The sequence below is a fragment of the Schistocerca gregaria genome, chromosome 1 (assembly GCF_023897955.1).
Source record: "Schistocerca gregaria isolate iqSchGreg1 chromosome 1, iqSchGreg1.2, whole genome shotgun sequence".
Lineage (NCBI taxonomy): Eukaryota > Metazoa > Arthropoda > Insecta > Orthoptera > Acrididae > Schistocerca > Schistocerca gregaria.
In genome coordinates this window covers 1,076,039,285-1,076,066,721 of record NC_064920.1, presented here as the reverse complement: position 1 = coordinate 1,076,066,721, position 27,437 = coordinate 1,076,039,285, and the positions used below count along the sequence as shown (strand labels likewise).

The window sequence follows — 27,437 nt, the reverse complement described above, 5'->3', positions numbered from 1 at the left end:
GTTTTTTTCTGAATGGGAAAAAATTTTACCACTGGTGCTCCGCAAGGTCGATTAGTGGGAGTGTTCCTATTCTTCCTCTATACAAAAGACCTCCCGTCCTCCATAAGCAGAAACATAACGCTTTGCTAATGATGCAAGCATGATAATAAACGGCATTATAGGTGTAACAATAAACAGAATATTCAAAATATGTATGTATTAGGTTTTAGTAAATGATATGTTTATCAATGCTGCAGTTGTTTTCAAATTGTGACTGGCTGTTCATAACAAACTTCTTAACAGAGCTACTCTGCTGTGTTGCTGTTCTTTATAAAGTGACTACGTGAGACTTGCTGATGGACACCAGATATTACTCTTACGCCATTAATGTTGGAAGAATGTAAAACAGTTTTCTAAAGCTTTCATGACCAAAATAAGCAATTAGACGTAAAGCAAATGCTACTGAACTTAACTGTTTGAAAAAGTAAGCAGTATGTAATTTCCAATTAAAATTTTGATCAGTATTCATACCCAGGAATTTTTAACATTCAGCTTTAGATATTTTGTTTCATCCGTGTTTTATCATTAGCGATGACAACATTCTTTGTGTGATTTTAGATTATCCCGGCGTCGGAAAATCTTGAATATTTCTCGGGTATTCAACGAGTGGTGTCGTCCAAAAGACGTGTTGCTTCTGGCTTCCCTGGAGACTGACTGACGGATGCCGACCCTATAGTATTTATTATTCTTCTGCACCCTCCATCTCGGTGCCATAGCGCAGTACGCGGAAGGTGTTGGGGGAAGCTCGACGCCGGGTGGTGGAGGAAGCGCGACGCCCATCCACATAATAAGAACCGCAGTCCTTCCGCGGTCGTGGCCACATGCATATTTCAGTCCCTGTGGAGAAAACGCGTCTTCTTCTTCTTCTTCTTCTGACCGGAGCGGATTCCGTTGTAGACTGCAGATATAATTTAATGATACTCAAGGCTGCATCCCGGGCCTTCCTAAACTGAAAGCCGCTGTCCTTACTTGCTATCTCGTCAAGTAGTCGGATCTCCACTGCCTCAATCCCAGAAGGTGTTCGATTGCTGCAACACCTTTGTTCCATCGTATTTCATGTCATGCCAGTTGGAGATGCAGTGCTCTGCCAAGACGCACTTTGTCGGCTGTACGTTGTCTGTGTGAGTTTTACGTTCAGTCCGTCTCTCCGGTAATGTCCGAATGGTCTGGTCCACATAATACATTTCCCCACACCGGCAAGGCATGGGGTAAACTCCACTACTGGCCATTAAAACTGCTACATCACGAAGATGAGGTGCTACAGACGCCAAATTTGATCGACAGGAAGAAGATGCTGTGATATGCAAAAGATTAGCTTTTCAGTGCATTCACACAATGCTTGCGCCGGTGGCTACAGCTACAACATGCTGACATGAGGAACGTTTCCAACCGATTTCTCATACACAAACAGCAATTGACGGGCGTTGCCTGGTGAAAGTTGTTGTGATACCTCGTGTAAGGAGGAGAAATGCGTACCATCACGTTTCCGACTTTGATAAAGGTCGGATTGTAGCCTATCGCGATTGCGGTTTAGGGTATCGCGAAATTGCTGCTCCCGTTGGTCGAGATCCAATGACTGTTAGCAGAATATGGATTCGGTGAGTTAAGGAGGGTAATACGGAACGCCGTGCTGGATCCCAACGGCCTCGTATCACTAGCAGTCGAGATGACAGGTATCTCCTCCGCATGGCTGTAACGGATCGTGCAGCCACGTCCCGCTCCCTGAGTCAACAGATGGGAACACTGGCAAGACAAAAACCATCAGCACGAACAGTTCGACGACGTTTGCAGCAGGATGGACTAACAGCTCGGAGACCATGGCTGCAGTTACCCTGGACACTGCATCAGAAATGGGAGCGCCCGCGATGGTGTACTCAACGACGAACCTGGGTGCACGAATGGCAAAACGTCATTTCTTCGGATGAATCCAGGTTCTGTTTACAGCATCATGATGGTCGCATCCGTGTTTGGCGACATCGCGGTGAACACACATTGGATGCGTGTATTCGTCATCGCCATACTGGCGTATCACCCGGCGTTATGGTATGGGGTGCCATTGGTTACACGTCTCTGTCACCCCTTGTTCGCGTTGACCGCTTTTTGAACAGTCGACGTTACATTTCGGATGTGTTACGACCTATGGCTCTACCCTTCATTCGATCCCTGCGAAACACTACATTTCCGCAGGATAGTTCCCGACCAAATGTTGCAGGTCCTGTACGGGCCTTTCTGGATACAGAAAATGTACGAATGCTGCCCTGGCCGACACATTCTCCAGATCTCTCACCAATTGAAAACGTCTGGTCAATGGTGGCCGAGCAACTGACTCGTCACAATACGCCATTCACTACTCTTGATGAACTGTAGTATCGCGTTGAAGCTGCATGGGCAGCTGTACCTGTACACGCCATCCAAGCTCTGTTGGACTCAATGCCCAGGCGTATCAAGGCCGTTATTACGGCCAGAGATGGTTGTTATGCGTACTCATTTCTCAGGATCTATGCACCCAAATTGCATAAAAATGTAATCACATGTCAGTTGTAGTATAATATATTTGTCCAATGAGTACCCGTTTATCATCTGCATTTCTTCATGTTGTAGCAATTTTAATGGCCAGTAGTGTACGTTTTTCGGTGTCCTAAGTCGTCTTTGCTGATCCTAATGAGGTTTTCGTCTTACATGGAGGGCGAAATACGCACTTGACATTGTATTTTCGGAGCATTCTGCCGATCTTTGCCGACGTGTTCCGGACGTACAGTAAAATTGCTGTCGCAGCCGATCTGTGTTCATCCTCGGCAGGCTGCGATCTCGGCTTCTTCGGTCTCAGTGCACGTTGTATGAGGAGGTTCTTGTAACCTTCGGGCGGAACACGGCCTGTAAGTGCTGCATTTCATCTGCTAAGCTGCCATGGTCCGAGAATTCGCATGCTCTGTGCACCGGTGTGCTCGGGCCATCTTCTCGCTGGGAAGGAACATGACCGCTGGAGGCATGCAGGTACCAACCTGCATGTGTCAGTTTGCGATACATACTGTGTCCTAGTGATCCATGTGGTCTTCGCTTGATGAGCACTTCCAGAAATGGGAGCAGGTGGATTTTTCTACCTCCATAGTGACCTTGGTATTCTGATGGCAGCGATTTCATGTGCTGCAGGATGCCTTATAGGCGATGTCGTCTATTATGAATGTATAGTCTACGTGTCAAAAAAATCAAATGGGCTTGGAGACTGCCGACTGCAGGGCTTCTTCTTCAAAAGCCTCCATAAAAACGTTGGCCACTATTGGTGACAGTGGGCATCATACGGTCGTAATGGTTCCCACTGAACAGGAAGTACGTTGACGCAAGCACGAATTCGAACTCTTCCGTTAGCGTTGGTCCGAACATTTCTCCTGTGAGGCTTGACGAGTCTCTTAGGGATACCCTGGTAAAGAGGGATACCACGTCGAAGCTTAAGATGAACTCGTCGTAGCCCAGTCGGATGTTCTGCACCTGCTGGACGAAGTACGCCCAATTTCTTATGTGCTGCAGACATTCGCCCGCAAAGGGGCTGAGCATTAACTGCAGGTGTTTTGCTAATTCATACGTTGGTGCTCCAATGTTGCTCTCGGGGTGTTGGTTTGGGGGAAGAGAGCAAACAGCGAGGTCATCGGTCTCATCGGATTAGGGAAATCACGGAATATCTAAATCAGGATGGCTGGGCGGAGAGACATTCGTTCCATGTGGACTTTATGTAGTTAGTAAAGTCTGGAAGGGATAGCTGCTCGTGGACGAAGTTTCTTCCTCCTATTCTTATCTGGAAAGGTGTGCTGGAGAAGCTCAATGGTCCTCCTTGCCACTCTGTTGGTAGGCTTGTCCTCAGTTCTCCTATAGGCGTCGCCTTCCAATTGGTCGTACGTTTTTGCTTATATAAGTTACGTGGTAGCAGGACTGTTCAATTTCCCTTTGTCGCTGGGAGGATGAAGGATGATATTCTCGACATCTTCACGGTGCCGTTTCAGTGCTTTTCTCTCTCCCTTTGAGATGTTTGGCTTTGGGGGGGGGGGGGGGGGTCGCTCTAGTAAGTTCACAGCATGTTTTCCGTCGTATTTCCTCTGAAGCATCAGGTGGAAGTGCAAGAGAGGTCAGTTCCAGTGCGTTGATGAATTGCGCTGTCGGTATCGGTGCGAAATTTAGTCCCTTTCCAAGTACACATAATTTATCATAGTCACTTATTTTCTCTGTACAGTTTATGACAGTTCTCTGAGGTTCTCCTTTGGGTGGTTTCCCTTCAAGGCATTCGTATTTAGCACTTTACTGGTGGCTGATTGCCATGAACTGTTGGCTTGAGACCAGCTAACTGCATCTATCCACTCACAAAACCAAACAGCAGTCAATAGTTTCGGTGTTGCAAGACAAAAAGGAGAGCAAACGAAAGTGGTCATTTTGTGAAGCACTTCCAAGAAAATGATCGCTTCTTCATTTAATTCCACTAGACATGTCACAACTATTACCTTAGAATTCAGAGAATAGAGAAACAGTTGAACGCTCATGATGTACAATAATTTGCTTGCCACAAGTGTCAACTATATCAGGAAAACCTACCGAAAACGTCACATCGTTAATTATTTCACGTCAAAAGACATAAAATTAGTCATAAACTATTAATTCTAATATAAATTTCGCGATAGAAAATTTCATTTTTGGTTGTACAGGTTGAGACGCCCCCTTGGAAAAATTATACAAAACTGTGCTTAAACTGACACACAATATTTTTACCGCAACACAATCTGACTTTCAAAAATCTCTACAAAAAAATGGCCCTGACTAACATTGACCTATACGTTTCACAAATCGCTTACCTCACAAAAATCTTAGTTACTCGAACTACTGCAATACAGCGAGCGCCACTACTGCCAGCTAAATAAAAGATTCAAACTACTGAAGGCACTAACTACTGATAGGCATAGTTAGCAAATGAAAGATTTTGGTAGAGAACAAACAATGTATTTACCTTAGTAGTCATAATATATATAGCAGTTCATGACATCCATTCTTACAAATTTCAAAACTCCGCCATCTCTCTCCCCACGTCCACCACTGCTGGCGGCTCACCTCCAACTGTGCAACGCTATGCGCTGTTAGCATCCAGCTGCCGCTGCCCAATGCTACAATGGCGAGTATTACAACAATGCAAACCAGCCACAAACTGCACACAGCACAGCCAGTGATTTTCATGCAGAGCGCTACGTGGCGTTACCAATAAGAAAACCTAAACAGCCTACTTACAAGGTAGTTAAAGAACTCAACGAACTTCAGGGTGGAAAGTTTACAGAAAGCCCACTCATACGGACAGATACCTTCAGAGGAATTTCAGTCACAATCGCGAGCACGAAATGGAGTGATAAAAGCGTTGACGGACCGAACTGAAAGGATATGTGAACCACAGTACTTGGAGCTCGATCATTTAAAAATTGCCTTCAGAAGAAACGGCTACCCAGACAAAGAGATAAGCAGGAGACTACACCATAAAAGTTCTGGTGCTTCTAATGTAAACGAAACAACTAAGGCGGAAGTTTACTTCCCATTCGTAAAAACAGTTACAGATCGCTTCAGCAGCGTGTCCAGAAGACACGATACTGACTCAGTGTTTAAACCAATATGAAAATATTTTTGAACATTGCAGGGGACCTTCGCTCAGCGCTTGTACAGTGTAAGTATAAAAAGCCCTTTGCACATACGGTTAATGGCACATAGGAGATAAACAACTGTCGTCTTTACAACATGGATAAAATGGTATTAGCAGATTATGCAGAAAAACTAGGGAACACCAAAATTTGTTTCTCTGGCTCAAATGGCTCTGAGCACTATGCGACTTAACTGCTGAGGTCATCAGTCGCCTAGAACTTAGAACGAATTAAACCTAACTAACCTAAGGACATCACACACATCCATGCTCGAGGCAGGATTCGAACCTGCGACCGTAGCGGTCGCTCGGCTCCAGACTGCAGCGCCTAGAACCGCACGGCCACTCCGGTCGGCTTTGTTTCTCTGACACTATGTTTTCATCACGATCCAACCATTACCTAGTGAAGAAATAAAAAAAGAGCTAACAGCTCCAAATATTTCTCACTACAAATTTTTCAATGTTTGACAGCTGTCTGATGACGTCACTGATCCACCGTTGTGTGGATTCTCATCACCATTTCAATACTTTGAGTATATTTGTTTATGAGTTGGCCGGCCGGTGTGGCCGAGCGGTTCTAGGCGCTACAGTCTGGAACCGCGCGACCGCTGCGGTCGCAGGTTCAAATCCTGCTTCGGGCATGGATGTGTATGATGTCCTTAGGTTAGTTAGGTTTAAAGTAGTTCTAAGTTCTAGGGGACTGATGACCTCCGAAGTCGAGTCCCATAGTGCTCAGAGCCATTTGAACCTTTTTTTTTTTTTGTTTATGAGTTACCAATCTTAGAACAGAAAATACTTTTCCTTTATTTGTTCTGTATGCAAAAGGGTATTAATTTTAGTGGTGAATATTTTGGGAAACAGTAAAACGATTTGTACTAAGGAAGCGTTTTTCGCTGGTTTCGTAAAAGACTGCCCTCGTACTTAGCCATCTCTATGTTGAATTAAATGTGCTTGAAAACGGTAGAAACAATTTTAAATCGAACTGCAGTTATTTCTGCTCTCCCCTTGACTATTACTTACCCCGTCTCAGCTCATCTCTTATTTGGTAGTGGCAGAGATCGTCGAAACAGAGTACTCTGAAGCCAAGACTTGTGAACATATCACGAAGAGCGTCTCTGTCGACTTTTGTGCCAAGCCTATCTTTTGGTCGGTAGTTCCCATCTGCATACTGACGAACGTCAAATTTCTCGTGGCTGATGATGAGGGCTACACCTCGCTCCCGGTTGCCCATGAAGTACTCCTCAGCGTCGCGGGAGACACCAGGGTTTGGCAGAACGATAGAGGAAGTTGGTATCGACTCCGCCTGTGTCCGCCTGAAACCAAACAACTATTACTTGGTGCTTATCGCAACATACGGTAGCTCTGAACTCATACCAACTTGCAGCATTTTATAGCAGTCTGCAAATTATCCATTCACCTGCGAATCTAATGAATCAAACAAACTGGTATGGGATTAAAGCGGGCTGTGAGGCAACACAGAGTTGAACAGTTTGTAGTTCGCGCTAGTCTAGCAGTTCGTAGTTCATCCAAGGCATTAATTATTGAGAAAACAGTTGGCTGTAACTGAGAGACAAGCTGAAATGGTGGAAGTTGGCATCTGACAATAGCTACCTTATTCTCGTCACTACCGCTAATAAAGCACCACTCATGTAGCTTGACAAATGGCCTTGTCGTCATTTAAAGTTTACGCAGCTGCTGCTGAAACAAATTCTCTCTCATACTCAGGCAGCGCAAAAATACGGAACCCACGATATCTAATATGACGAATGTGGGCTGTGTCAGTGAAGAGAAGACGGAGATCAAAAGCTAGACTCTCTTCTGAAGGGTCAAAATATTCAGCTGGAAGAGTAAATAATTCAGACAACAAAAGGACGCATTGACAGTTGAACAGACAGAGTAAACACATGATTAAGAAAAGTGTTGTAAAATATGTAAATTAGAAGTCTTCGCAATTGTATGTACTTAATTTAAGTGACGGTAAATCTAGAACTTAAGGATAAATTCAAAAGCATTCACAGATATGAGAAGGACTGCCGACCAACGGGAAAGCTTTATCTCGGCCAGGGTGCAAGGCCTGCGAGATACGCACAACACAGGTGAAAGCGTGACGCAACTTGGCAACTTGGGTAGGAGTAGTGCGGTAGGAGACTTTCGCTGAGAGAAGTAGAGCATCCAATGTCTCAGTATTATTTAATCAAGGCAAATTTATTCACTACGCCGTATTTCTAGGAAGCTGGTAAATCCCGTAGACTATTTAGCCGTTACAAGTCACGCTGCCCGGGGTGCACCACGTGGAGGCTAGTGTACTTTGCATCGAGGCAGTGAATAACATCGTATCCACTTTAAAATTTCCAGTATGCTAAGTATAAACCTCTATAAGCCTCCAGCCCAAGCTTGAAATGACAACACAGTCCGAGATATCCAACACCCTGCAGTCATCATGGGAAACAACTACCGCAGCACTCACTGGGGATACAACTATACCAAACAAGGTGGCGAAGAAGTATCCAGGTGGGCAGAGACACAGAATACTTTTCTAATATATGACCCCAAAGACAGGAGCACATTTCACTCTGCTAGATGGGGTAGAGACTACTGCCCAGACTTGTGCTTCGTCACAAAAGATGTACAAAATACACCTTTACTTTGCATCAAGAATTTCCCTCGCAGTCAACATAGGCTTGTTCTGCTCAACGTGGGGACACAAATTCATGTCATCAGATCGATTCCTAGACCCCAATGCAATTTTGGCAAATCTAAGTGGGAGAACTATACTTCTGAGCTCGAGTTTAACATTCAATAGATTCCTCCAAAAGCAGAAAATTGGGAGGCGATTTGTGGGCCTGCTTACATTCATCGCCGGAAAGTACGTCCCCAGGGGCTATCGGAAAATATACATTCCTGGATGGAGCTTGGAATGCACTGACCTTTATAACGAATACCTGGAGAATGCCGACCCTGATGTCGCTGACGAGCTTTCACAATGTTTGGACTCAGCTCGCCAAGAGAAATAGGACATATTATTGAATGAAATAAGTTCCGAACATTCCAGTAGAAAGGCGTGGCACTTACTGTCAAGACTGGGTGCGACTTCAACGAAAACATTACACAATACTGACTATATAAGACCCAACGATGTTACCAACAGAATTTCGAAACTTACGAGTAGAACGCCAGAGACAGAGAAAAAGAAAACCAGATAAATCATAGCAGAACTGAACTGCGTCAAAGGAAGAACACGTGACACTGACACCTCAAAGAATTTTGAGGCATCCGAGATCTCCAAGGCCATTAAGTACAGAAAAACAGGGAGAGTTTTCAGACGTCGACGGCATATACCCAGAATATCTTAAGCGTAGCGGCCCCACTGCTCAACGATCGATGACAGAATTCTTCAACGACATATTACAGACTGCAAGACTGCCAGCCCCTTTTAAGAAAACCAAAGTCATAGCAATCCTAAAACCAGGAAAGACAAGAAAGCACCCTGAACTCTATACACGATGATGATGTTTGGTTTGTGGGGCGCTAAATTGAAGACTACAGACCCATAGTTCCCCTGAGCGTCTGCTATAAATTGCTCGAGAGGCTCATTCTCAACAGAATAAAACCCACTGCTGAAGAGAAGATACCAGTTCAACAGGCTGGCTTTAGATATAAGAGGAGCTACAGCGACCAGGTACTAGTAGCAACCACACATATCGAAAGGGGCTTTGAAGAAAAGAAAAAATCCACAACTCTATTTATTGATCTATCGTCTGGGTATGACACAGTATGGAGACAAGGAATGCTACTGAAACTCCTATGCATCGTTCCTCGTAAAAAAACTGGCCACACTATTTAACAACATGCTGGCAAATAGACACATCGAAGTACACCTCAATGGCAAAAGAAGCCGCAATTACCAACTGAACGACGGCCTTTCCCAGGGATCAGTTCTTTCTCCTGTGCTCTTCAATGTGTACGTATCTGACCTACCAAACTCCAACTCTAAAAGTTCATTTACGCCGACCACATATGTTTAATTAGCCAGTCTGTCGAATTCGAGACATGAGGAATTACTCTTGAAAACGACCTGAAAAAGATGGATGGGTATTTTCAAGTTGTTGTTGTTGTGGTCTTCAATCCAGTGACTGGTTTGATGCAGTTCTCCATACTACTCTATCCTGTGCAAGCTTCTTCATCTCCCAGTACCTACTGCAGCCTACATCCTTCTGCATCTGCTTAGTGTATTCATCTCTTGGTCTGCCTCTACGATTTTTACCCTCCACCCTGCCATCCAGTACTAAATTGGTGAAACCTTGATGCCTCAGAACATGTCCTACCAACCGATCCATTCTTCTAGTCAAGTTGTGTCACAAACCCCTCTTCTCCCCAATTCTATTCAATACCTACTCATTAGTTATGTGATTTACCCATCTAATCTTCAGCATTCTTCTGTAGCACCACATTTCGAAAGCTTCTATTCTCTTCTCGTCCTAACTATTTATTGTCCATAAAATACTGATATAGACAAATGCATACAATATCAAGTCATATAAAATAAAATAATAGATGATGTATTAATTCCATACAGTAAAGTATGGAATTAATACATCATCTACTATTTTATTTTATATGACTTGATATTGTATACATTTGTCGTTATCAGTATTTTATCTTATAATCAATATTATACATATATATATTATTATACATATATATATATATATATATATCATATATCTCATATATATATCATCTGTCTCAAAATGCGCCAGATGTAATCTGATGCTGCATTACTGATGTAATCTGTCGCTGGATTTAAAGCCATAGGAAGTAAAAAAATAAAAGAATGCAACTTTGAGAAAATTGGACCACGATGCACCAGACACCGTTCTCACCTAAAACTTGTGTGCGTAATATGACTACGCAGTGTACGATTAGCTTTTTGGGGAACTTATTGGTCTAACTTTATAGCAGTGTTTGTTACTGATTATGGATTTGCCACGACAAGTTGTCATAGAATGCTATGTCAAGGTCCTGATATAATGACAGAGGTCTCATCTTCAAGGTTAAATGGATTAATGCGCCCAGTTAAGCTACCTGCACTTGAAAATTGTCAACAACAGCTTCACTTTTCGTTATAATTGATTGTCTTTGTTCAATTTAAGTAATAGACAGTGAAGTAAATTGTCTGTTTAGTTTTTGTTCAGTTATATACAGGGGATGTATCCTAATCAATGGCTTAATCGCATACAGTTGAAAGTACACTGTACCAGAAGCAAAAAAAAAGGTCTCGATAAACAAGGGCTCTCAATCGCATACCTTAAGAGCATCCTCATAGCTCTTGCGGTGAGAAATTTAGAGCCTATGCTTACCTGACGTCTCTTTCATTGTTCAGCTCCACACTGCCACTTCTGAAAACATGGAAAGCCGAGAGTTTGCAGCAGAAGAGATTTGGTTCATAGTGTCGAAGATGAAGAAGTGTTCATAGTTCTTAAGGTACGCGTTTTAGAGTCCATTTTTGCTCATACTTTTTTACTTCTAGTATTGTGACTTTCAACTGTACGCGTTGACGCCCTTAATTATGATACACTCTGTATAATCAGTTTTGTTAAGACGAAAGGTTTTGTGGATCAGGAAAATATTATTATTTTTCTGATCCACAAATTAACTTATTATTAAGTTATTTGCATAACTTTACGCTTTTGTTGTTACTGAAATGGTTCTTTTATTATTCATTTTTGTTGACACATTGCTTCCTAAATATGGCAACTTCACTAACCGAATTCCCATCTTGCGATACTAATGAATTAACATCAGAGAAATGTGCAGGGAATGGCAATTGAACCTCAATGTAGACAAGTGTAATGTGCTGCGAATACATAGAAAGAAAGATCCCTTATCATTTAGCTACAATACAGCAGGTCAGCAACTGGAAGCAGTTAATTCCATAAATTATCTGGGAGTACGCATTAGGAGTGATTTTTAAAATGGAATAATCATATAATGTTGATCGTCGGTAAAGGGGATGCCAGACTGAGATTCATTGGAAGAATCGTAAGAAAATGCAATCCGAAAACAAAGGAAGTAGGTTACAGTACGCTTGTTCGCCCACTGCTTGAATACTGCTCAGCAGTGTGAGATCCGTACCAGGTAGGGTTGATAGAAGAGATAGAGAAGATCAAACGGAGAGCAGCGCGCTTCATTACAGGATCATTTAGTAATCGCGAAAGCATTATGGAAATGATAGATAAACTCCAGTGGAAGACTCTGCGAGAGAGACGCTCAGTAGCTCAGTACGGGCTTTTGTTGAAGTTTCGAGAACATACCTTCACCGAGGAGTCAAGCAGTGTATTGCTCCCTCCTACGTATATCCCTCGAAGAGCCCATGAGAATAAAATCAGAGAGATTAGACCCCACACAGAGCTATACCGACAATCCTTCTTTCCACGAACAACACGAGACTGGAACACAAGGGAGAACCGACAGTGGTCTCGATGTACCCCGCGCCACACACCGTCAGGTGGCTTGCGGAGTATGGATGTAGATGTAGAAAAGTCCAATGTGTACCTCTAGGTTAAGCTACAACGGTACTAGAGAATGTAGCTACTGTTTAAAGTGTGTCTCATTTCTTGAACATGTTAATAATGTACAAAATAATAAAAAAATTCGATGTTCAATCTGCTACCCCACCAGTGAATGCAGTACAGTCCTCAAGAAACGAGACACATTTTTAACTGTAAGTACTTTTGCGTTTCACTTTCAAACTTTTATGTGAAGTGTTTTAGATCCAAATCAATAATTGTAAACCAACACCAGGTAACATTTCAAAACACCCACTGAAGATGCCTTTTTAATTAAGGCGAAACACATTTCGGTGATTAAAAACATTCTTCAGAAGCATTAAAAAGGCGCTTTTATTGACACATGTTATTTAGCTTCTACAGAAAGTAGTCATTTGTTTACTGTTTACAGTGGTATCAACGACGATCAGCTACACAGAGCCTCCGACATTTACCACCAAAAGATTTATATAGACAGTATCATTCATAAGTACTTCTATGGTTTTAGAAGATAAATGCGTCAAAACTGCCAGACCTACAGAAAATAACACGTATCACAGGACAGAGCATGTCAAAAGTTTTGATTCTTCATAAACACCATGCCATAGATGCAGATGCAGAGAAGCAGGTGCGTCACAATATGCAGACATTCCCCTAATCCACTCCGTATTGTCGACTGAATTACAGAAGTCAACACCCGCAGGCAGGCAAACCAGTGAACAGATTTCCAAAGGGGGCTGCTGTTTTAGCAGCCTCATGCATATCGCAAGCACATACTGTTCCGGTGTAACGACAACCGCCGACACGAAGACCAAGAACGTAACTGCAGAGAAGGCTGTGAGACGACGTCAGCCAATAGAAGGCTGCTAGGACCCCACCACGACAGGAGCGGCCCCTATCCGAAGAGAATATAAGCGCCGTTCCTGCCAGCCTCGGCCGGAGACACGCACTCCGTTGCTCGAGTCGCTGCGGCTCACACCGTTACCGTCGCTCGCGCACGCCAACGCCACTAGCCCAACGCCATGCCGAGAAGTAAGAATGGAGGAAGAGGCAAGATTGCTGCTGCTGTTGAGCTTCTGCTAAAGGCAGTTGGGAGCAACGGTTGCGGCAAGAAGATGAAGAAGCGGAAGCTTGTGGCACAATTACAGTGCTATAAGTTCAAAAGCTTGGACGCGTAGCCAAAGAATGCGACGGTGTGGTTGCGTGTGTTAAGTGAGGGAAACCGCACGACACACGCAACTGCACAAACTGCGGTGGCTCGCACGCCGCAAACGCGCGCAGCTGCAGTTACCTGAAGACGTGGAAGCAGCGGAAGTTGGCCACCATACACGAAGAGGTGGCCCAACAAGAAGAAAAGGAGGTCACCTCGCCCTCCTACCTTAGTAGGGGAGGCGGGCTGCGCCACCAAGACGACGTGGACGCCTTCCGCCAAGCACTGCGGGAAGCCAACGAGGACGCAATCACCGCGCTCAAATCCGCCATGGCGGAGGAGAGTGCGGCCTTGAGAGCGGAACTCGAAGAAATTCGCGAGGAGCTGTCTCAACTAAGGTACACCGTGTACCTCGCGTCCTGCATGAAGACGGGCATGTCACCGCCCCCCACCTGTGTGAGGGTAGATGCGGCAACACACACGACCGCCTCCCTGGCCGACGCGGCAACGCAGGTTGCTAGGGAGGTGGTCATACAGTCGGGGAAGACCACTGACAACAAGGAGATGGCCCCCTCGGAAGCAGTCGTCACTCCTGTCACTGCGGAAACGCAGACGACACAGGAAGTGCCGATGGAGACCGAGGGAGAAGTAGAAGATGAGCCGTTCGAGTGCCTCCCCCTCCCCAACAAGGACTGTGTGAGGGAGGTGCTCACCGAGATCGCCTATTCCCTGCGAGACGGTAGCTACCCCCATCATGATCATCCTTACCATTTCACGGTAGATAACATCCCCCCTCCTTCCACACAAACCTTATGATTTTCACTGGGGGTGCGAATCCTTAAACCAGAAGCTGCACGGGAGGGAAATCGTCAGGCGTGCAGATCTAGAGCTCATAAACAAGCACCTGACCTTCACGGACGAGGACTGCAAATACATGACTGAGGAAGCAGTCAAGTACATCCGGACACAGACGCCGCCAGTGGACTACTCCCACCTGAAGAAAATAGAATTCGGGCAGCCAGGAAGCAGAAAGAAGAAGAAGAACAAGAAGCCGCCGGAATCAGCCGGCAGATAAGCTGCTGCATCCACAGAAACCATATGACAGACCAACACGCAAAGGAGGACTTCAGGAGGACCAGCTCAAAACAGCTTAAACTCCCCTACCTCGGGCCAAGGCAGGCCTGTCATTGTAGTGAGTGACTGAGTGAGTGAGGCTCCGCCGGACAGTGGAAGGCGCGCACTAGCGGAGGCACCAGCAGACCTGAAATAGAAACCGCGCACTAGGTGGGCCGTGATTAGTGATCCATATGAACTTGTATGAGTTACGCGCACTGACATTGTATACAAGTAAAGTACTGTCAATCTACACTACTGGCCATTAGATTTGCTACACCAAGAAGAAATGCAGATGATGAACGGGTATTCATTGGACAAATATATTATACTAGAACTGACATGTGATTACATTTTCATGCAATTTGGCTGCATAGATCCTGAGAAATGAGTACCCACAACGGCCTTGAAACGCCTGTGCATTGAGTCCAACAGAGCTTGGATGGCATGTACAGATACAGCTGCCCATGCAGCTTCAACACGATACCACAGTTCGTCAATAGTAGTGACAGGCATATTGTGACGAGCCAGTTGCTCGGCCACCATTGACTAGACGTTTTCAATTGGTGAGAGATCTGGAGAATGTGCTGGCCAGGGCAGCAGTCGAACATTTTCTGTATCCAGAAAGGCCCGTACAGGATATGCAACATGCAGTCGTGCATTATCCTGCTGAAATGTAGGGTTTCGAAGGGATCGAATGAAGGGTAGAGCCACGGGTCGTAACAATACTGAAATGTAACGTCCACTTTTCAAAGTGCTGTCAATGTAAACAAAAGGTGACAGAGACGTGTAACCAATGCCACCCCATACCATCATGCCGGATGATACGCCAGTAAGGCGATGACGAATACACATTTCCAATGTGTGTTCACCGCGATGTCGCCAAACACGGATGCGACCATCATGATGATGTAAACAGACTGTGGATTCATCCGAAAAAATTACGTTTTGCCATTTGTGATCCCAGGTTCGTCATTGAGTACACCATCGCAGGCGCTCCCGTCTGTGATGCAGCGTCAAGGGTAACCGCAGCCATGGTCTCCGAGCTGATAGTCCATGCTGCTGCAACGACGTCCAACTGTTGTTGCAGAAGGTTGTTGTCTTGGAAACGTCTCCATGTGTTGACTCAGGGATCGAGACGTGGCTGCACGATCCGTTACAGCCATGCTGATAAGATGCCTGTCATCTTGACTGCTAGTGATACGAGGCCGTTGGGATCCAGCACGGCGTTCATTATTACCCTCCTGAACCCACCGATTCCTTGTTCTGCTAACAGTCATTGGATCTCGACCAACGCGAGCAGCAATTTCGCTACACGATAAACCGCAATCGCGATAGGCTACATTCCGACCTTTATCAAAGTGGGAAACGTGATGGTACGCATTCTCCTCCTTACACGAGGCATCACAACAACGTTTCACCAGGCAACGCCGGCTAACTGCTGTTTGTGTATGAGAAATCGGTTGGAAACTTTCCTCGTGTCAGCACGTTGTTGTTGTCGCCACCGGCGCCAACCTTGTGTGAATGCTCTGAAAAGCTAATCATTTGCATATCACAGCATCTTCTTCCTGTCGGTTAAATTTCGCATCTGTAGCACGTCATCTTCGTGGAGCAGCAATTTTAATGGCCTGTAGTATATTTCTAAGATGACCTGAGAAGTTAAGTACCATAGTGCTCAGAGCCATGTCAGGGCTGTAACAGGAATTGTTAATATACAAAAGTCATGGGCCGTAACAAGCAGTAAAGGGGGTTTCCATTTTTCAATAAGTTGATTTGCTGGTTATCAGTGTTAAGTATTAGCATAAAAACACTAATGATCATTCATCAGTCAGAGATTAATCGTAATTAAAAGTACCAATGCTTCACTTGGCCTGTCTTTCATGTACTTCATATATATAAACTATTTGCTCATTCATGTGACGTATATAAAATGAAGCGCCAAAGAAACTAGTGTAGCCATACGTATTAAAATACAGAGACATTTAAACAGGCAGAATACGGCGCTGCGGTCGGCAAAGCCTATATAAGACAACAGGCGTCTGGCGCATTTGTTAGATCGGTTACTGCAGTTACTATGGTAGGTTATCAAGATTTAAGTAAGTTTGAACGTCTTGTTATAGCCGGCGCACGAGCGATGGGAACCTGCATCTCCAAGGCAGCGGTGAAGTGGGGAGTTTCCCATTACCACTATTTCACGAGGGTACCGTGAATATCAAGAATCCAGCAAAACATCAAACTCTGACATCGATGCGGCCGGAAAGAAGATCCTGCAAGAAAGGGACCATAGACGACTGAAGAGAATCGTTTAATGTGACAGAAGTCCAACCCTTCCCAAAAGTGCTGCAGATTTCAATGCTGAGCCATCAACAAGTGTCAGCGTGCAAATTATTCAACGAAACATCATCGATATTGGCTTTCGGAGCCAAGGCCCACTGGTGTACCCTTGACGACTGCACACCACAAAGCTTTAGGCCTCGCCTGGGCCCGGCAACAGCAATGTTGGATTGTTGATGACTGGAAACATGTTGCCTGGTCGGACGAGTCCCGTTTCAAATAGTATCGAGCGGATGGACGTGTACGGGTATCGAGATCATCTCATTAATCCATAGACCCTGCATGTCAGCAGGGGACTGTTCCAGCTGGTGGAGGCTCTTTAATGGTATGCGGCGTGTGCAGTTGGATTGATATGGGACCCCAGATACGTCTAGAAACGAATCTGACAGGTTACACATAGGCAAGCATCCTGTCTGATCACTTGCATCCATTCACATCCATTGTGCATTCCGACGGACTCGGGAAATTCCAGTACAATCCGACACCCCACAGGTCCAGAATTACTACAGAGTTACTTCAGGAACACTCTTCTCAGTTTACACACTTTCGCCACGAAACTTCCCAGACACGAATATTATTGAGCATCCAGAATGAGATGTTCACTCTGCAGCGGATTGTGCGGTGATAATGAAACTTCCTGGCAGATTAAAACTGTGTGCCCGATCGAGACTCGAACTCGGGACCTTTGCCTTTCGCTAGTTTTGAGAAAACGTTTGCAGCCCGGATGGATTTAATCTGGAACAAGTTCGAATGATTAAATTTTTGTAGCTGTTGTATTCTCTAACATTAAGTATTCATTGCTAAAAAGATAATGAGAGTTCAGTAACGACGATTTCATCAGTCGTGTGGACAGCTGTTGAAGTAACTACACAGGGTGGTCCATTGATAGTGACGGGGCCAAATATCTCACGAAATAAGCATCAAACGAAAAAACTACAAAGAACCAAATTCGTCTAGTTTGAAGGGTGAAACCAGATGCCGCTATTGTTGGCCCGCTAGATGGCGCTGCCATAGGTCAAACGGACTTCAACTGCGTTTTTTTTTAAATAGGAACCCCAATTTTTTAATACATATTCGTGTAGTAAGTAAAGAAATATGAATGTTTTAGTTGGACCACTTTTTTCGCTTTGTGATAGATGGCACTATAATAGTCGCAAACGTATAGGTACGTGGTATCATGTAACATTCCACCAGTGGGGACGGTATTTGCTTCGTGATTCATTATCCGTGTTAAAATGGACCGTTTACCAATTGCCTAAAAGGTCGATATCGTGTTGATGTATGGCTATTGTGATCAAAATGCCCAACGGGCGTGTGTTATGTGTGCTGCTCGGTATCCTGGACATCATCCAAGTGTCCGGACCATTCGCCGGGTAGTTACGTTATTTAAGGAAACAGGAAGCGTTCAGCCAAATATGAAACGTCAACCACGACCTGCAACAAATGATGATGCCCAATTAAGTGTTTTAGCTGCTGTCGCGGCTAATCCGCTCATCAGTAGCAGACAAATTGCGCTAGAATCGGGAATCTCAAAGACGTCGGTGTTGAGAATACTGCTGTCACAGAGTGATGTACTTCGGGAAAGTGAGAGACTGTTTGTTTACTCTTAGGACAATGTATCTTTGACTTGTTGTATTGTATGTTCTGTGACTATGTAATAAAGTGTTGTTAGACTGCTAATCGCTGATATACTGTGATTCGCGACGTAACAACTACAGCTACATCGATTTCCACCCGTACCATATTTCTATGCACCAGGAATTGCATGGCGAAGACTTTGAACGTCGTGTACAGTTTGGTCACTGGGCACAAGAGAAATTACGGGACGATGACAGATTTTTTGCACGCGTTCTATTTAGCGACGAAGCGTCAGTCACCAACAGCGGTAACGTAAACTGGCGTAATATGCACTACTGGGCAACGGAATATCCAAATGGTTGCGACAACTGGAACATCAGTGACCTAGGCTGATTAATGTATGGTGCGATATTATGGGAGGATGGATAATTGGCCCTCATTTTATCGACGGCAATCTAAATGGTGCAATGTGAAACGCCCCCTTAGAAAAATTGTTCAAGACTGTGCTTAAACTGACACAATATTTTTTTAGCGCAACGCAATCTGACTTTCAAAAATCTCTACAAAAAAAATGGTCCTGACTAACATTAACCTATACGTTTCACAAATCACTTACCTCACAAAAAGCTTGGTTACTCGAACTACTGCAATACAGCGAGCGCCACTACTGCCAGCTAAATAAAAGATTCAAACTACGGAAGGCACTAACTACTGACAGGCATAGTTAGCAAATGAAAGATTTTGATAGAGAACAAACAATGTATTTACCTTAATAGTCATAATATATATAGCAGTTCATAACATCAATTCTTACAAATTTCAAAACTCCGACATCTCTCTCCCCACGTCCACTACTGCTGGCAGCTCACCTCCAACTGCGCAACGCTACACGCTGTTAGCATCCAGCTGCACACACTTATCGATACAATGTTGGTCAAAAGCTAAAATTTTCTCACAGTTCATAAAGACAGTCCTGATCATTCATCAAAGTAAAATTGCAGTGTTTTTCTCAAAGTCTGAGTAGTAAAAGAAAATGCACACGGAAGTAGTGGATTTCCAAGCAGTCTTGAAGAAGCAGTGTTGTCCTTTCAACGGAAAGACAGTGCTGACTCTTGACATGCAGACAGGTAATGGGTCACAACAGAGCAAACCCACGTTAGAGTCAGTCGAAGTTTTGAAGAATATTGGTAGATAGGTCAACACAGAGTAGACCCATTGTAGTCCTGGTAGAGATTACGGTATTGATGGGTCATCAAAGATGCAGACCCACTGAAGTCCTTGTAGTGATGGCCAGCAGCCATCTGTTGTGACTGTGCAGGTGCACAATCACCACTGAAGAGTCTTGCAGATAATATAGCAAGTCCATAACCACCACTTGTGCACTCACAAAGTTTTTGGAATTGTCCTTAGAGCCAGCAATGCTGTTATCCAGTCCCTTGCTGCATTATTAACACACGTGCAAACACTAACAGTCCCTACTTCTCACATATTGTGCATATACTATGACCAACAGAAACATGTGCAGTGAAATGTAATTTACAATTAACTTAATTTGATGAACTGGTGTCAATTACGATTTTATAACATAAGAATACAATAACAAAGGTATAAAATATATCATTAATGAACATAATAGTACAGATAACATTTGCAGTAATACAGGCTTTACAAAAGAATAGAAATAAACATGCACTACCGTGTTACAAAAATTATGACATAAGTACATACATGAAGATCAGAATAACTTTTGAAACATCAGCTTCACATATGAGCAACAAAACAGAACAGATGAATAATGTCTAAACATCTTTACAAAGTAAATAACATGTTATTAATGCAAATTATATTTGAGGATAACAGTATTCCTCATCATAGTGAATGTAGCTTAGTATTAGAAGAGAAAAAATTCTATGAACAGTGCACAGAGACAGGAAGAAAACAAATACACAAGGGTACACAAACACATAGTGGGATAACACAAAAGGAAAGGACAGGGTTTGTTTTCAGGGTAACATTTGGTACTGCAGTCCAACCCAAAACTTCATTCCATAGATCATCCCTCTTATTTCATTGGCTCCAGCCAAAAAAAAAAAAAATCCTATCCAAGCATGCTTTCTGTATTCTGTTCACATCCTCTTTCAAGAATAGTTTTTCTCCACTGTACACTACTTTTTTGGCCAAACCATTTTCTTATAGCTTCACAACGCTTTTCTTCCAATTCATCATAGTTAGTTTCTTATATAGTCTACCCCCTCTTAAGCTAACTTAAACCTACTGAGCTCAGATTCTAAACTAAGGGACGACGCAATGCAGCAGCACAAAACAATTAACACAAACAGCAATGACAAAAAAAATGGCAATTGGCAAAGTAAGCTACAGTAAATCTAAATTACCAAGCAATGCAACATTACAACTAATATGAGCCAATGTGTAGCAACAAGAAAAATAAATCAGTAATAAAATTGGCTTAACCTAGTAATACAAAGTGACATTCAGTAGCACTATGCATGGCAAACAGCAGCAGCAAATGCTATAACTTATACCTAAACATGACAAACCCACAAGCAGAAAAATATTAGAGTAAAGACATCAATGCAGAAAAGGAAAATGTATATTCACATCTTAATGTCTATGTAATGGTGCACCACAACTTATGCTACAAACGAAATTACCAAGTACTTGAAAAGAAAATTCTGTATGCGGTTACTGTTATTAGTCGCTTCTTATTGCTCTTTCCATTCCAAGAGCTCCTTTTTCGAAGAACGTGGATCATAAAATAATTATTTAATAGATCTGTTGACAGAAAGTGTTCACATTAACAAATGCATTTAATTTTATTTTATAAAACAAATGCTGCAACACAGCTGGAAAACAGATATCATATGAGATAAGCAACTATGTACAAAGCATAAAAATATCATTCAATAGTCATGTGACATTTCATAAGTTAGCAGAATTCTCTCAACTCTCGTAGAAAGACGTTTGTTATAATCAGGTGTCAGATGTAAGTATCTTTCCAAGTAATGGGCGTGTCGTATTTGCGATGCTTTCTGCAAAGGAATGTCAATAGCGAGGATAATGCCCTTTTTTTTCTCCACCTAATGGCTTTCTTTTGTCAGACGACTACCTCTCAGCAGGGCGCTCAAAACGCATTACGTCAAGGTCACTTACCTTTCTTACTGAAATATTTATGACAGCAGTTTCCGCTACAGTGGCAGTCTCATATAAAAAATTTCACAGGTCAAGAACTTGCGTTACAAATCTGTAGAAACAAAATCCTTTAAATATAGTAGTGACCAAAAAATTTTCGCCAGCATAGTGATACATTCACGCATATACACACATTTCATAACTCTTAAATTACGATTCTCCGTTTCCAACATCCTTTTCCACAAATCAGAGTCCCTAACCACTACTCATTATTCCTCACCTTATTATACATATACATATTCGTCGACATTTCTTCAATATTTCATCATAAGAAATATGTAGCATAATCAAATTCCTCATATACGGTAGCATCATCGTATTGATCATAAACATATCTCAGCATAATACACACTGTCGTCATAATAATATCATAACATCTCAGTCAATTCTCAAAATCGTCGTAGCTTCCTCCAATAATTTCAAAACAAAACAAAAAAAATATTCTCTCCTCATTTCAATAGTGTCATCTACCTCAAACGTACTTTAAAAATCATGATCTCATACCAAATATGTCATTCAAAGCTCTCATAGTATCACAATGGTTCCGAAAAAATATGAACAGTTCACAAAGTACAGACAAAATACAATTTCATAAGTGCGAAGTTATCCACCTGCGTAATTGCGTAAACATGTGTCACTGACGTAGTAAAAAGATGTTTGACTCTCTGTCAAATAATCAGGTTGCCGTGTAATTCTGTGTTAGAGAAATATGGTACCGATGTGTAAAATTGTATAAGCAAATACCATATTAGCTAAGGCTCCTTGTGCTTGCCAAACACATGGTACACAAAGTAGGCGTGTACCCCCCTGAGGATTAATGTAGTTATACCCTCAGGTGTTACAGATTACAGCAATGGAATGAAATGTATCACGAAAAACTTTCTTTGTAATTCAACAATCTTGATAAATAAATGGTTTAAGTACCAAATTAATCACTCAAATGCGTGCCCTGTAGTGCTGGCGGCTAATCCGCTCATCAGTAGCAGACAAATTGCGCTAGAATCGGGAATCTCAAAGACGTCGGTGTTGAGAATACTGCTGTCACAGAGTGATGTACTTCGGGAAAGTGAGAGACTGTTTGTTTACTCTTAGGACAATGTATCTTTGACTTGTTGTATTGTATGTTCTGTGACTATGTAATAAAGTGTTGTTAGACTGCTAATCGCTGATATACTGTGATTCACGACGTAACAACTACAGCTACATCGATTTCCACCCGTACCATATTTCTATGCACCAGGAATTGCATGGCGAAGACTTTGAACGTCGTGTACAGTGCGAAGACTTTGAACGTCGTGTACAGTTTGGTCACTGGGCACAAGAGAAATTACGGGACGATGACAGATTTTTTGCACGCGTTCTATTTAGCGACGAAGCGTCAGTCACCAACAGCGGTAACGTAAACTGGCGTAATATGCACTACTGGGCAAGGGAATATCCAAATGGTTGCGACCACTGAAACATCAGTGACCTAGGCTGATTAATGTATGGTGCGATATTATGGGAGGATGGATAATTGGCCCTCATTTTATCGACGGCAATCTAAATGGTGCAATGTGAAACGCCCCCTTAGAAAAATTGTTCAAGACTGTGCTTAAACTGACACTCAATATTTTTTTAGCGCAACGCAATCTGACTTTCAAAAATCTCTACAAAAAAATGGCCCTGACTAACATTAACCTATACGTTTCACAAATCGCTTACCTCACAAAAATCTTGCTTACTCGAACTACTGCAATACAGCGAGCGCCATTACTGCCAGCTAAATAAAAGATTCAAACTACTGAAGGCACTAACTACCTACAGGCATAGTTAGCAAATGAAAGATTTTGATAGAGAACAAACAATGTATTTATCTTAATAGTCATAATATATATAGCAGTTCATGACGTCAATTCTTATAAATTTCAAAACTCCGCCATCTCTCTCCCCACGTCCACCGCTGCTGGGAGCTCACCTCCAACTGCGCAACGCTAGGCGCTGTTTGCATCCAGCTGCTGCTGCCCAACACTACAATGGAAGACAACAATGCAAACCAGCCACAGACTGCACACGGCACAGCCAGTGATTTTCATACAGAGCGCTACGTGGCGGCCGCGTTACCAATAAAAAAAACCTAAACAGCCTACTTACAAATGTATGCTGATTTCCTACGTAGTGTTCTACAGATGTTACTACAAGACGTTTCACTGCATGACAGAATGGCGATGTACTTCCAACATGATGGATGTCCGGCACATGGCTCGCGTGCGGTTGAAGCGGTATAGAATAGCATACTTCATGACAGGTGGATTGGTCCGTGGCCCGAACTTTCACCGGGTCTGACGTCCCCGGATTTCTTTCTGTGGGGAAAGTCGAAGGATATTTGCTATCGTGATCCATCGACAACGCCTGACAACATGTGTCACCGCACTATCAATGCATGTGCGAACATTACGGAAGGCGAACTACTCGCTGTTGAGAGGAATATCGTTCCACGTATTGCCAAATGCATTGAAGTTGACGGACATCATTTTGAGCATTTGTTGAATTAATGTGGTATTTACGGGTAACCACGCTGCAACAGCATACATTCTCAGCAATGGTAAGTTCACAAAGGTGCATGTATCACATTGCAACAACCGAAATTAAATGTTTGAACGTACCTACGTTTGGTATTTTAATTTAAAACACCCACCTTTTACCAGCTGTAGATCTAAAATTGTGAGCCCTATGTTTGTGACTATTACAGCACCATCTATCACAAAGCGAAAAATGTGGTCTTACTAAAACATTAATATTTCCTTAAGTACTTCACGAATATTTAATAAAAAAAAATGGGGGTTCCTATTTTTAAAAAAACGCAGTTGATATCCGTTTGAGCTACAGCAGCGCCAACCATAGCGCCATCTGATTTCCCCCTTCAAGCTAGACGCATCTCGTTCTTTGTAGTTTTTTTGTTTTGACGCTTGTTTCGTGAGATATTTGGCCCCGTCAAGATCAATTGACCACCCTGTATATGTTAACAGTAGTTTGACAACACTTTTTGCTTTCTCATGAAATTCCTTATGCAATTTCTTATGCAATTCCCCTAAATTTATCTCTAAGGAAGAAGAGTTAGCACTGTCATAAAAAGTGACAAATAAGATAAGCATAGGGCTGTGACCTTGGTGAAATAGAGTTGTTGGGAAGAACGAAAACGTATTTAAAAACTTAGCAATGATTTGTACTTCATAAATGAATATCAGAACACGTACCGCTGGTATGTTTTCTGCACGCGTCGGCGCTTGTTCACCTACCTGCCGCTGGCGTTTCCATCGGGTCTGGCGTCCACAGAGTCGCTAGCGATGTTTTGGTTGGGCTGGCGGGCGATGTCCACTTCGTCCATGACTCCTCTGCCGTTAGAACCGCAGCGATCCATACTTCTCCTAGCAGAGCCTTCTTTCTTCTTTAATGGCCGTTATATTCTGCAAGAAATGAAAGAAGTAACGAAAAACGAGTCCGCGATTTTACATCTACATCTACATGACTACTCTGCAATTCACATTTAAGTGCTTGGCAGAGGGTTCATCGAACCACAATCATACTATCTCTCCACCGTTCCACTCAATAACAGCGCGCGGGAAAAACAAACACCTAAACCTTTCTGTTCGAGCTCTGATATCTCGTGTTTTATTTTGATGATCGTTCCTACCTATGTAGGTTGGGCTCAACAAAATATTTTCGCATTCGGAAGAGAAAGTTTGTGACTGAAATTTCGTAAAAAGATCTCGCCGCGACGAAAAACGTCTTTGCTTTAATGACTTCCATCCCAATTCACGTATCATATCTGCCACACTCTCTCCCTTGTTAAGTGATAATACAAAACGAGGGGTGCCATTTTTTGCACTCTTTCGGTGTCCTCCTTTAATCCCACCTGGTAAGGATCCCACACCGCGCAGCAATATTCTAACAGAGGACGAACGAGTGTAGTGTAAGCTGTCTCTTTAGTGGACTTGTTGCATCTTCTAAGTGTCCTGCCAATGAAACGCAACCTTTGGCTCACTTTCCCCACAATATTATCTATGTGGTCTTTCCAACTGAAGTTGTTCACAATTTTAACACCCAGGCACTTAGTTGAATTGACAGCCTTGAGAATTGTACTATTTATCGAGTAATCGAATTCCAACGGATTTCTTTTGGAACTCATGTGGATCATCTCACACTTTTCGTTATTTAACGTCAACTGACACCTGCCACACCATACAGCAATCTTTTCTAAATCGCTTTGCAACTGATACTGGTCTTCGGATGACCTTACTAGACGGTAAATTACAGCATCATCTGCGAAAAACCTAAGGGAACTGCTCAGATTGTCACCCAGGTCATTTATATAGATCAGGAACAGCAGAGGCCCCAGGACGCTTCCCTGGGGAACACCTGATATCACTTCAGTTTTGCCGTCTATTGCTACGAACTGCGACCTTCCCGACAGGAAATCACGAATCCAGTCCCACAACTGAGACGATAACCCATAGGCTCGCAGCTTGATAGAAGTTGCTTGTGAGGAACGGTGTCAAAAGCTTTCTGGAAATCTAGAAATACGGAATCAACTTGAGATCCCCTGTCGATAGCGGCCATTACTTCATGCGAATAAAGAGCTAGCTGCGTTGCACAAGAGTGATGCTTTCTGAAACCATGCTGATTACGTATCAATAGATCGTTCCCTTAGAGGTGATTCATAATGTTTGAATACAGTATATGCTGCAAAACCCTACTGCAAACCGACGTCATTGGTATAGGTCTGTAGTTCGATGGATTACTCCTACTACCCTCCTTAAACGCTGGTGCGACCTGCGCAATTTTCCAATCTGTAGGTATAGATCTATCTGTGAGCGAGCGGTTGTATATGAGTGCTAAGTGGGGCGCTATTGTATCATTGTATTCTGAAAGAAACCTAATCGGTATACAATCTGGACCTGAAGACTTGCCCTTATCAAGCGATTTGAGTTGCTTCGCAAGCCCTAAGGTATCTACTTCTAAGAAACTCATGCTAGCAGCTGTTCGTGTTTCAAATTCTGGAATATTCCATTCGTCTTCCTTGGTGAAGGAATTTCGGAAAACTGCGTTCAATAACTCCGCTTTAGCGACACAGTCGTCGGTAACAGTACCATCGGCACTGCGCAGCGAAGGTATTGACTGCGTCTTGCCGCTTGTGTACTTTACATACGACCAGAATTTCTTCGGATTTTCTAGCAAATTTCGAGACAATGTTTCGTTGTGGAACCTATTAAAGGCATCTCGCATTGAAGTCTATTCGAGGAACAACGTCTTACAAGGATCCCGTAAAGTGAATGCCTGAGGGTACTTTTCGTTTTACCGCCTGACAGGGTTCCCTCTTACTCGAGTCATAGATGGAACATGGAATGAATGTTAAACGTCTCTTTGTGTGTTGTTAATCATGTCTTATCTTCGGCTGGCCGAAGTGGCCTAGCGGTTCTAGGCGCTGTAGTCTGGAACCGCTCGACCGCTACGGTCGTAGGTTCGAATCCTGCCTCGGTCATGGATGTGTGTGATGCCCTTAGGTTAGTTAGGTTTAAGTAGTTCTAAGTACTAAGGGACTGATGACCTCAGAAGTCAAGGCCCATAGTGCTCAGAGCCAGTTGAACAATTTGAATCTTATCTTCACAGTTACTGTGGCAGCTTTATGTAAGACCACGGTTTACACTATTTTTTGGGTTACATTATAGCAGTATTGTCCGACGATTGAACTCTTTATATTAAATGCACTTCTCCCGCGGGGCAAACTTTCTCAGTTTGGTTGACTGCTGATTCGTTTTCCGAATTT

At 43.2% G+C, this 27,437-nt stretch overlaps 1 protein-coding gene across 2 annotated transcripts in view; it reads right to left on the bottom strand.

Moving 5' to 3' along the window:
- Nucleotides 1-27,437, bottom strand: part of LOC126281715 (caspase-1-like) — a 129,339-nt gene that overhangs the window by 76,458 nt on the left and 25,444 nt on the right. The window contains exons 2-3 of one of the 2 annotated variants that reach the window (XM_049980892.1): nucleotides 24,910-25,077; nucleotides 6,719-7,011 (exon numbers count right to left, since the gene is read on the bottom strand). In XM_049980892.1, the coding sequence (XP_049836849.1) occupies nucleotides 6,719-7,011; nucleotides 24,910-25,031 (415 nt within the window). In that variant the 5' untranslated portion in view covers nucleotides 25,032-25,077. The remainder of the gene's footprint in view (nucleotides 1-6,718; nucleotides 7,012-24,909; nucleotides 25,078-27,437) is intronic. The other variant, XM_049980901.1, reaches the window with a different exon arrangement.